The sequence below is a fragment of the Emydura macquarii genome, unplaced genomic scaffold (genome assembly GCF_026122565.2).
Source record: "Emydura macquarii macquarii isolate MOO-44397 ecotype Brisbane River unplaced genomic scaffold, CSIRO-AGI_Emac_v2 contig_691, whole genome shotgun sequence".
NCBI classification, from domain to species: Eukaryota; Metazoa; Chordata; order Testudines; family Chelidae; genus Emydura; species Emydura macquarii.
The window spans coordinates 16,148,306-16,160,958 of record NW_027130828.1 but is presented as its reverse complement, the minus strand read 5'-3'; the positions used below and the strand labels follow the sequence as shown (position 1 = coordinate 16,160,958).

At 45.3% G+C, this 12,653-nt stretch overlaps 1 protein-coding gene across 1 annotated transcript; it reads left to right on the top strand.

Annotated features, from left to right (window-relative positions):
- Window positions 1–1,145: 1,145 nt before the first annotated feature.
- On the top strand, window positions 1,146–12,425 carry TMEM268 (transmembrane protein 268). The gene is given in 8 exon segments (XM_067541628.1): window positions 1,146–1,299; window positions 3,043–3,152; window positions 4,726–4,830; window positions 6,144–6,293; window positions 7,002–7,112; window positions 8,961–9,041; window positions 10,771–10,956; window positions 11,995–12,425. Coding segments are annotated over 8 exon segments (1,077 nt in total). The 3' UTR covers window positions 12,175–12,425.
- The last annotated feature ends 228 nt before the right edge of the window (window positions 12,426–12,653 follow it).

The window sequence follows — 12,653 nt, the reverse complement described above, 5'->3', positions numbered from 1 at the left end:
TGGTCCATTGTTTAAATGAATCCTTTGAAGCTCATCACACTTCCCAGGCTTGACATGAGTCATGTCCCCCTCCTCGGGACGGCTACCTCCCACAATGATACACAACCATTTGCATTTTTAATCCAACAAACTCCTCAAATCCTCACACTTAATCCAATAAGGTTTGCCCAGGAGATTGCAGGAAATCATCCTCTCTCACACACACGGTCTCTCTCACAGGGCTGTGTCACTTCTGTTTCTGGAACTGAGAACTCACAGACGAGGGTGAAAATGAGAGCGGGGGGTTACCCATGCATTTCTGACCCAGCTCAAAGGTTCCCTAGGGGTGCCGGGTGGAAGGCCTAGTGGCTAGGCCCTAGTCTGTCTGTATCTCTCTCAATGCATTTGTAATGTTCCTATCACTGTATCATCCATCATTCCTTATCTGAACTGGTTCTCTCTTTCTCACGCCGTAGTCCATTATGATGAACTGCTCAGTGCCCAATATTTACAGTTCAATGTCTTGGCTGCTCCAAAACGCCACTAATGTACATTCTCACTGGCCCCGATCCTTCTCCCCTGGAAGAAAATGGCAAAGCTCCCATTGGCTGCAAGAGGATCAGGATCAGGCCCATTTGTGGACTAATTGCCTACAAAATGTGCATGATCATGTTTAATTAATGGACGGTCTTTCCCATGAGCAAAGCGGGCTATTGCCTCATAGAGCGAGGTGTGGACTCCCGGCACCTATGCCTGGAGCAGTGCACACAGACATGGGGATGACATGGGCACACAGTATCCAGGAGGACTCTGGAGCTGATCCAAGAATACTTCATTAATCCTTTGGGCATAGTCCATCAGGAGCCGAGTCCCTGAGACTCCCAAGCGTTTGCATGTGCTGTGCTGCAGAGTCTTTTATTTATTTATTTTTTTGCAAGGGGGTTGTCATTTCTCTTCTTCCTTGCGGGCCAGACTGACTCCCTTGCTCGAATGAAGTCGTATGTTATGTCGCAAGCAAATCAATGGGACTTTTCTTCAGTGCGAATAAGAGGGTTACAGTTTGGTGCACAGCAAGGGGAAGAGTCTTTTTACATGCCAGCTTAGATTTAACTGGGTGTTTCTATGCAGGAAAAGAGGGAGAATTATGAATCCAGAGTGTTGGATTTATGCCTGCGTGAGATAGGGGTCCAGACAAAGCCTGTTTCTTCACCATGGCCTGTGAAAGCCAAGCAGATGGAGCTGAGAAACAAGGTCCCAGCTCCTCCTCCATCTCCTGCTGTGGAACCCAGACAGGTGAAAGTTCCCGTCACTGGGTGAAAGGTAAGCAGCCAACTTGAACTACTGATTGCAACAATGACATTTGGAATCAGGTGTCATTAAACTAAGAGAAGGTGCCATTTTTTTCAGGGCTGCTCCTTTTCGATTGAAGGAATATAATCATCATCATCATTAATAACAAATCAAGAACACACGCCAGGGCCAAGAACAACAAAAAAGCGACTAAGAATTTTGGGTGCCCCAAATCTGAGGAACCCAACTTGGTACACTCTAAAGAGGCCTGATTTTCAGGGGACAGCACTCCCCTTGCTGAAAATTAGACCTTTGTAAAGCACCTCAATTTGGGCCCCCAAAATCATACATCACTTGTGAAGGTCTTAGCCTGGATTTGTAAAGTGACTGACAAAGCTTTGCTCTGTTTCTGTTGCTAAAGGCAATGCTCCTTTAGAAACTGACTGAAGTCCTGTGTCCATCTAGCACAATAATAACTGGTCGCTGCTGTATCACATATTTCATGCACAGCTCAGCAAGTGGACCTTTGCTGATACAGCTGCAGGACCAGGGCCCAAGGTTTCAAAGTGACTTTGAGAGCAGTGCGTGGGAGCTGCAGCTGCTCAGTGTGGCTGGAAATCTGGCCGTGTGAACACGTATAAAAGTGTCCATTCGTTTTGAGTGCCTCCATTTTGGTTTGCCCAGCTTGAAACACCTAGTAGCCAGTGCCTGATTTCCAGAGGTGCTGAGCACTTACCGCTCCCACTGACTTCAAGTTGCGGGGTGCTCAGCACCTCTGAAAATCAACTGGTGGTTAAAGTTGGGCACCCCAAATTATTAGACTTTGTCCTAAGTAACTTGCCCAAGGTCACAAAGTGAGTTAGTGGCAGGGCTGGGAATAGAACCCAGGTTTTCTGACTCCTGCTCCATTTATATCTACTACACCACACTGATCAGCTTCTGATGATGTCATTCATCTCAGCAAACACATAGACTATTGCTTCATTCAGATACACCACAGGCTTTGAAATACACCTACTCCTCAGATTTTAATCTGGATGGGCCCCACCTTTGTGTGAGAAGGAATTTAGCTCTTTCCTGTTACCCAACACAGGGAATCCTGGGATGGCATAGAGCTGATGCAGAGGATGGGGAGTGCTGTGCCTTGGGTAGGAGGGGCTGGGGCCGACTGCGTTGCTCTACTTATCCTCAGCCAAGGCAGTCTCTAGGAGAGACCCATCGCCAGTGTCACTCAGATCAGTCCCACACTTTCCTTGGCTGGGCCAGGATTGAGGGAGTGGATTCAGAGCCATTTTTGACTTAATCCCAGTTTCTCAAAGGTATTTAGGCACCTAACTCGCATTGAAATCAATGAGAGTTAGGCACCTAAATACCTTCAAGGAGCTGGGCCTTAAAGCCATTTGTCACAGATCTTCACGGCTGCTCTGAGTGAGTTGAACCCATTGTCTTTTCACCCGTGGGTCACTGGACTGGCACATGATCCCTTCCCAGGTCAGATCACTTGCTCTTTGGGCACGTGTAGGATTTGGTCTCCTCACCTTTCAGCCCTGGGTCCCGCCTTTATAGCCGGAATGCTGTGCAGCTCTTCGCGCTGTGATTTTATTAGGAACGCTTGAGGAAGAGTTCGGAGTCCCTCACATGCTGAGAGCATCTCAGTGCAATCCGTTGTCTGCCATTTCCTCACTTTGCCAAGCCCACTTCAGTTCTCATGAGGAAAAGGCACCACAGACCAGTTTGATGGTCACACCCAGTCTTCTCTGATTCTTTTCGCAGAGCTTCACAATGGCCAAGTGCTTATGGCGCTCACCGCTAGCAATACTTGCTCTTCCACTTCCTTTGATATGGAGCTTTGCGCCGAGAAACTGAAGACCTTGGGAATTCAGGTTAGCGTCTCTCTGGGAATGATGGCATACGGGGGTGATGGGTATTTTTATGGCGATGTCACTTGCACCTGTAGCAGGAAATCAGGGTCTAATTCATATCTGTCACACAGGCATATAGGACTGTAGGAGGAGGGCTATCATTTACACCTGTGCCAACCCACTCACTTCAATCTTCTTTCGTGCTCATCACAAGTCGACACCTAAATTATTCAGTCATCTAACTGTTGCATTGTCGAGGGTATTCAGATATTGCAGCCCACCCTCCAGTCTTCTAACTGTGCACTTCATCCGCATCACTACCCCGCAGACATGTTGGCTTAGCCCCATCGTCACAACCTGTTGACTTCAGTGAGGTGGGATGTGTATCAATTTCTGCCCAGAGAGCTGAGTCTGAGAAAGTGATATCACAATGATAGTGCTTTGAGATCCTCTGGTGACAAGTGCTCTGTGTAACTCGGGGCTTGTTTACATGCGGAGCTGAGGCAGCTGAACTGGTGTGCTTTTAAACCGATGCATGTAAACAAGTCCTGCCGCCCATAGTCTGTGTCACTAAAGGACCAGATCTCGGCACTAGAGGATCAGATCTCGGCACTAAAAGACCTGGTCTTTTTCCCACTAATTCAATGGTCAAAATTCCACTGGCTCAAATGGGAGGAAGATGGGGCCTGTTGCTAGTGGAGAGACAGACTTGAGTAACACGCTTGCCAATGGTCACTGACCATTTAGACAAACCGTTCATTTGCTAAAGACAGAAAGCGGCATTGGAGGTATCTGCTCTGTGAGGGACACAGCATTGTTGCTTGTGCATGGGGTTGGACTGGCTTGTGAACTCTCCTGCAGCTGTAAATATGATCTTGGGCTGACATGAACTCCCAGGATGGGTTCTTTGCAGTTTCATATCAATACAGTGAGTCTGCCGCACAGAGTTTCACCGCTTCCAGGGCAAGCTGTGCTGACTGCATGCGCAGAGCAATACATCATTTACTACTACTTAGCACTTAGTCTTTGTTCACACACACACTTTAGTTAAATGGGTGCAAACCCTTGTGTGGACTCTCTTATTTCAGTTTGAGAGGGGCTTATTTCAGTTTAGTTAAAACCTTTTCCTTACTGACTTCAGCTATACCGGAAGAAGTTTGGTTTAAACCAATATTAGAATGTTCATGCAGCCTTTTGCACTGGTTTAACTAAATTGGTTTAAATCCCATCAGTTAAATTTCTGCAACCGGTACAACTCTGCAGGTAGACAAAACCTTAGTTATACAGAAAGCATCTTTCAACTGACGATCTCAAAGCCCTTTAGAAAGGTTTTTACAACTGGGGAAACTGAGGCACAAATAGGTTTCTAGGCCAGATTTTTATCTCAGTCACACCAGTATAAATGAGATCTGAATTTGGGCCAATGTCCTTTGTTTAGAGGCAGAGTCTGGGACACAGGCCAATCCTCTTGAGTCTAATAACTTGAAAAGCTAGCCTGGCTCTTGGGTATTGCCATTGAGCTCTCCTGCAGACTGTTCTTGGAGAGCTGCATGAAAAAGTGAGTGGTGTTTGTTTGTTTTTCGTTCCTGAACAGATGACAATGGATCAGTGGAGTTTAATTCAAAATGCCATTCTGGAACCTGAAGTAAGACGATACATGTTCTACAACTCCAGAGCTTTTGGGATAGCCATTGCTGTGGTAAGGATCAGGCCTCTCATTGTCCGCAATGGTATGTGCCATTATTGATGTACAATGAAAGTTGCCCCTGGGATTTTCACAGGAGCCTAAGGGAGTTTGGTGCCATTTCAATGGGAGTTTGGAGAAGGGATTGAGTTTTCAAAGGCACATATGGGAGTTAAGTGTCCAACCCCTATTGACTTTGAATGGGAGCTGAGCACCTAACTCCCTTAGGTGCCATTGAAAATCCCATCCTGCACAGTTTGCTGTATAATGAGGCAGATATACACACTGCCACTTTTCAGGAGTCCCACCAGAGGCTGTCAGATAGCAAAGCTTTTGCTGTGTTGGTTTTAACCTGGGGTGGACCTCACTTACCTGGAAGTATCTGCCTCAGCCCATCCTGAAGTTCCCACCTTTCAAAAATCATCTGAAAACACTCTGGACTTCATTCTCATTTACCCTGAGGTCTTCACACACCTCTGGCAAGGCCAAGGAGTCTTAAAATGGGAGCAAATTATATTTGCACCAACTTTAAGGCCCCTTTTCGTGAACAGAGTGGGGGTGAAGTGGCCCTTGTGTCTACCTCCTTTTTTAGAGGTATTTTTTATTGTCAGCCATTGTGTAATAGGTTCCTCTATTTTCGCTAATGCTGCAGTTTTGGATTTTTACTATTTTTCTGTTTGGTATTATTGATCTAACCTAGCTAAACTATCCATCTCATATCACATTGTGTCACACTGTATCATACCTACTTCAGTCCATCTCTAATCTATTTATACAGCCCATCACTCAACGTCCTGCCTTAAAATACCACGCCAAGGTATTCCCAAATGAATATGACTGCCCCACCTTCGTTAGTCCCTAGATTAGTCCCTTAAAGCAGGTGTCGCTGCACATCGTTTGTGTGTTATTGCATTTTAATTGTTTTGGCAGTACTCTTCATGCTTTGGGGTGGGCGCTTTATAAACACAGTGACTATATTAAGTATTATCAATACACCTCGGTGAATGCATTTCTTATTAAAAGGAAGAACTTGATTGAAATCCTAAGTGTGAAACACCATCAAGAACTCATTTGCTATCTTCAATGATCACTTCTTCTTTATTATAACCCAGGAGCTCATTTAATCCTGGCTCTCTTTCTAGACCTCTCGCCCCCCTGATTCTTATTAGAAAGACCTTTTGTCCATTTACCCCCAGAAAATCCCCGGTGGTTTAGCTAATTTATGAGAAGGGACCTGTGAGAAGGGAATTTTCTTGTTCTCTTGACTTCTGTGGGTTTTTTTTTTTTTTTGTGAGTATTGTTTTCTGAATATCTCTGGATCTTTTCAGATTTTCTACATCTCTCTCTGGGCAAATATTTATTCCACCATGCAGCTGTATTCCTTTGGATGTCACTGGGAAGTCAGCATTCTGGTGACATTGGCTGCCGTAGTAATCACTATAGTTGTTATATTGATTATTGACCAACATCAAAGGAAGGTAAGAAGAAATTATTCATGTGTTCACCTATGTAACAAAGGTATTTCTTTCCCAGCAAACAGTTAGGGAACAAGGTCATTGTCTAGAAATATTTAAAGCGCATAATTGCCAAGGAGGGATAAAATATTTTAGAATGGGCACAGTATAATTAGAAGAAGCAATGGGGTGCAAAGGTAAAGTTAGGTAGCATATCAGAAAAAATAAGTCCTAGGGCTTGATCCATAGCCCAGTGAAGTCAATGAGATTCTTGACAGTGACTATGATGGACTTCAGATCAAGCATCTAATGATGAGAGCTATAGATTTAATCTTCCAAAGAAAGTCGTGGAAGCTCCAGTGTTTGAGATATTGAAGCCTGGACTGGAAGATATACAGGACTGTCTGAGACAATCCTGAACGGGGAAAGGTGTGCGCACAATGATCTTACAAGTCATTTCCCTCTCCAACGTCTGTGCGTATATCACGTTTTGTAGCAAGAACTCCGGTTGAGTGGACCTGGTTTGGTAGGTAAATCTGCTTCAACGGGAGCAGAGTTAAGCCAGAGCCGAGCACTCCTGAAAAGACCACCTGAAATGGATAGTTTCTCTAGTTGCTTTGTTTTCAGGGACTTAGGGACTATCAGAGTCACTGACTCTTCAAAATTCATGGTTGCAGGCTGGCCTGGAAAGTCACTGTGGGACCCGCTAAGGTCTTCACTGTTATTTAACAGATACATGTGAATACTGATGTGAGGCTGGCAGTTGTCAATGAAGTCTTCATGAAGCGCAACTTACTTCTGGGGGTGGTCGATGCTATGGAAAGGCACCAGAACATTCTTCAGGTATCCTTTCTGTATGAGATAGTTTCCCCTTATCTCTGGGGGCTGCAGATATGGAGGTATGTACCATCAATCTTCTCATTAAAGAGGCCCTCCAGAGTTTTTTCAGATTTGAGGCCTGATCCACTGACAATAATGTCTCCAGTCCCTGTCCCTGTCCCTGTTCTATGTTGTGAAGACACACTCATTAAGGCACATAATATGCCATTTTCACAAGTGTCTACTGAGTCTGCGTGCACTACTTTAGACACCTTAAAAGAGCCCTGATTTTAAGAGGATGAGTGCTCAGCACTTTCCGAAAATTGGGCTTCTTTAAGGTGTCGCAAATTGGGGTCCTCAAAATGGACGGACACCAAATCAGTCGGCATTTTTAAAAATTTAGGCCCAGAGGACCAGATGAAAGTGGATCTCTTTCCCTACTTTTTAAAGAGAACTTGTGTGGATTATTGCACAAGAGCTTGGAAGAAGTGGGTTGAAGGAGGGGGTGGACGAAGGGGACAAGAAAACAGAGACAGAGGCCGCATGGGGGAAGGCACAATCATGAGAACTGGAGAGGAAAACTAGAGCTGGAGCACAAGAGCTGAGAGGGGAGTAGGAAGAAATTAGGAGAGATGCAAGGAGGGGGAAGTGATGCAAAGTCTTGAAGGTGAGGATTAGACACTTGAGAACAAACCTAGATACACCTCTAACTAATCAGGATGGCTAATGGAATAGGCTCCTGGATCTGTGCACGTGTGTTGGGCAGGTCAGAGAGCAGAACTAGGCACAAGGATGTATATTTTTATCCGTCTTACTCCAGTGTTTGACTATATCTTTTCTCAGCTTTCATATTGCTCATATTGCCCTTGATTATGCAAAGCAAGGTTGTAGATGTATACCCCCCAATCCCCAAAATTGGTGGAGCCCCTCATTCTTTTGTCCTCCATGGCCACCACGCTCAAGGACCAATGAGTCTTGGTTTCCTAGTAACTGGTGCCTCCATCTAATGGCTGGGCACACAAAACCATTAGCTTCATGACCTCTAGGTTATTAGGTCACAAATACAGTAAATCGAAGACCACATAAAAATAAGCCACAGTTCATTCCCTGGACCGGATAGAGGTCATTTAAAATAAGGGGAGGGAAACATGTGAAGGGTTCAAGGAAAATAACTAAGCAAAGGCCCCAGCCACTCTGAGAACAACTAAACTGCACATACAAGATATACCTCCACCATAATCACCCCACAGGCCTGACCAGGGCGATGGGACTGGAGCTCAGGTTGTCGGGCTGGTATCCCTCCCTGTCTGTGCAGCCAACCTCTCTCATGTCCAACTGGATGGCATCCTGGACAGTATTGAGCCCTGGCCAACCTCTGGCTCCCGGTGCAGCAGGGGAGGCCTACGGGCACTACTGTTTTTTCAGCCCCCATGGATGCAGCTTCTTAGGGCTCAGACTCACCATTGTTGGGTGGAGGGGGTTCTGGTTTGGCCTCCAGCCCCTGACTAGTCTGCTAAAATGGCTGCCTCTCCTGCAGCTGTGAGAGCAACAACCAGCCTCCTTCCCCTCTGGCTCTCCTTCCCTGATCACTTGGCCCCTCAGACTGAGCTGCACAGGGGCCAGCCTGGCGCAGGTTTTCGGGGCCAGACGTTGGTCACCGCAGCATGCCAGACCAGTTAGGTATGTCCCTCCAACACAAGCAGATAGGCAGTCCCACTGGCAGTCCCAATCTTTGCCTGGGGAGCTGGGTCTTGTCTCTGAAGCCCCCAAACTGGCAGGGGCTCTAGATAGCTCAAAAGATGAAGCATTAAGGAATTGTACTGATGTCTGTCCTTTAAATACTCCTTCCTTAACATTCCTCACCATTCTCAGCTTTGGTTTGTCCATTTCAACCTGGAGCAGTGTCTTCAATCCTTATCAGACTATATTACAGAACTGAAGAGAAACCAGGAGGTAAATGATTTTTGGAGCAATCTGAGCTGACCGTACTGCATACGAGCTCTAGGATTTGGAAAAAAATGATGGGTATAGTGCATGAGCCAGGTTCACAGGGATACTCTAATTGCCTTACCCCACTCTAGTAATAGAAAACAGCCAGAAACATGGCTTACCCAGCCAGCTGAGCGGGGTCTCTGTCTGCTTTGCATCACTGGAACAGCACAAAGAAGCAAGCATGTACTGGTGAATCAAGCTCCGTGTGTTGATCTGAAAGTGAATCTAATGAAAATAAAAAGGATCACCTGTTTGAATTTCTTAGGGATCTGGCCCCTGTTGTAAATTTCTTCATCTAGGGCCGGAGTTTTAGAAATGCATGTTGCAAGTTCACAGGTGCATTTGGGTGCACACATTTCTAAAGCTCTATCACTTGATAATTAAACATGAAAATGTAATGAAAGAAAATGATCAAGAATTAAGGTCAGATTTTGATACTCTTTTACACACATTGACTAGTACCTAACTTCTTGAGCCATGCTACTGAAATCAGTGGGACAGCTCTAGGAGTAAGAGACTACTCCACTTGACTAAGGGTATATAATCTGATCCCGAGTGCCTTCAAAAAGTGCTGCAGTTAGTGTCTCTTTTCCTCTGGGATGTGTATGCATATGTAAATTCCACGCTGTAGTGTCATTACTGGCTGTGACCCCAAGTCCTGACATGCGTTTCAAATCCCCACTCCGGTAATCCTCTGAAATCTGAAGAAATCCCTCTGCAGAAGTGTAAAGATGGATTCAGCAATGGGTGGGAATGCAACAAGCAAATTGAACAACCTAACAGCCACCACAGATTTCAAACAAAAGCATTATTACTTATTATTTTCTTAGGGTCAGATTGTAAATATCTTGAGGGTGAGGAGTTACTCACATGAGAAACACAGCTGAAATGACTGGGTTTACTCATGTGAGACACTGCTGACCAATGTAATGAGAAGTTCACAATCTGACCTGTCATCCTGGCAATGTGCTGGGTGCCATACAAAACACAGACCTAGTCCTTTCTGCCGGGAGGTTAAATTCTATGCTAGACACACAGCACACATTAGACATAATATGCACTATGTGTTGAAATGCAGGTCCTAGGTCAAAGTGGTGCGGGTGGCTCTAACATATTTTTAGGCTTGGCAGAATTTGTTGTTTTTTTTAAAAATAATTTTGATGGATAATATGGATGTTTATTTTAAGCATTTTTTAAATTTCTATTGATTTAAATTTTCACATTTTCAGGAAATTATGGGGGCGGAGTGTCAGATAACGGAGTAGGGTGGAGTCAGACAATCGTTATTTAAGGATGGTAGGCCCTGAGATACGAAGAGTTAAAGCTTGATAACTGTTAAAACATAAAGTGTCAACATCGCATGTCAAAACATAGAAATTAAATCTCCCTAAATCAAACAGTAGTTCTCAAGCAGCAGCATCAGTAAATTTCAATGACTATCGATGGAAATATTTTTTCATTGGTTTGTGTGTGTGTGTGTGTCGTGAAATCGATGTTACCGACATTCACTGATAAAAATCAGGTCTTTCCAAGCCTATATCTTTTTCATGCCCTTCTTTCCTGGGTGGATACCTGTTGATAACTGTGCAGCACCGTACCTCGCCTGCAACTCAGAGCGAAGGAGGGAAAAGGCAGAGGGACAATGCTACCCACCTTTGGAGATCCCAAGAGCGCTCCTTGTCTTTTTCAGTCAGCCCTGAGGCACAATCTGGACCAATTCTGCGTCACTATGGAGACGGTGATCCAGTCGGATCAGGGAAGAGGAGAGGCGAGTTCATCTGAAGGGTCACCTCTTCTACCCAGCGGCAAGAGTTTAAAGAAAGGAACCGTGGCATGCAGCGAACTGCTCCATCTCATTCCCGAGGGAGCTCCGGAGGTAAACGTGGAGGCTAAGCAGCAAATGTTTTCTCTCTTTGACTCAGCAAGGGGATGGGTTTGATTTATTGTACATGTTTATATAGAGAGCTATGAAGTGAATTTAGTGCTGGTGACAGCCCTGGAGACTCAAGCCCTCTAGCTATCTACAGAACAGCTACAAGAGCTGTGGTGGAGCCAGCTGGCCTCCACTCCCCTGCTGCCAACTTGGCTCAGCCCTGACCCCTCGCAGGATGGAGTTGTTCAGTCTCCATGGCCCACGTAGTCCTTGGCCCCTCAGCTGGCTCTGTCAGCTGATAACAAATGGGGTGGTTGTTCCATGGTGGTTGACACACTCAATCATTTCAGATTGGCCCCAAAACAGCCCTTAGGCGGTAATGACATTCTATCTCTGCTGTCCTGAGCTGTATTTGAAGCAGTGACCTAACCATCACTGTGCTGTATTACTGTTCCTCTGAGCCATCTAGTAACCTCACTGATATTGCTATTAAGGACAGAGGGCCTGCTCCACATTGGCAGTAAGGCCATGTAAATGGTCTTTAAAGTGAGTGTAACATAGGCCGCTTTACATAGCCAGAGTGGTGTAGAGAGGGGCCTAAACATAAACAAGAATCAGGCCCGGATAAATTTAACCTTCTGAATGCAGCAGGATCCCCTTGTTTTACTGGCACTTTCTTCAGTATTTACAGACCTTTATATTCATCCCATTTCCATGCAAGAAATACAGCTAAAAATGTCTTTGGTGGCTTTTGCACTGTCCGCTGTTGTTGGAGCATCTGTTTGGGGCTGGATCAGGAATAGTAAGGAGAGATATCATTTAATATCTAATCCATCATTGATTGGGGGATCTAGATGTCTCCTTAACAGGGAAATAGACACCAATATCTAATAGATCTTTTTCATCTTTGACTCCTATGATTGCCCCAAGACTCTGTCACCATAGAAGTTGACCTATCACTCTGTCACCACGGGCACTGTGGGGCCTCTGTAGGTACCGGTGTGTGGAGTGCCTCTGACATTGATCTCATGCTTGTTCCAGGTGATGGCCCAGCAGCTGTTGGTGATCTTCAGTGGCTATTACGTCAGACTCTTGGTCAGTGGTCAGCTCCCTCAGGTCATCATGTTACGGCACGTGGAACGCACGAATATCCCCTGCCTTTGCCAGTTCCTAGAGACCAGTGTGCTCAACATAGGACACAGTTGGTTCAAGGCCAGGTGACATGAGGGACCTGGAAACAGCTGTTGCAATTAATACTGTTCAAATACAGTGGTCAGTGGAAGAAGCCAGGGCATAGGGAAGTCCTGGAGAGAGACACAACTGCATCAGGGATTTATTCTGACCAATGAGAGAACAGTAATGAGGTGGAGGACATGACTTTCGTTAAATATGCAATATCCCATTCGGAGACAATAAAAGAACAGACAACTACCTGTCCAACCGCCCCTTTGTATAGGGGCCAAATCTCATGTGAAAAAGTGAATCGTGCTGCTTAGGAACGTGAGTTCCTTATTTCTCGTCATGTCCGTTGGCCACCCACTACAAAGAGTTGCATTTAAATGTGTTAATAATGAGCTATCAGTTCATGTTGGCAATAGTGCTGGGACAAAAGTTTGAGGACCACTGGGCTAGACAGACAGTTGGAATGATGTGCTCCTGCCCTGTTGTTTCGAATTGTAAAGTCCCCTGAATATCTTATT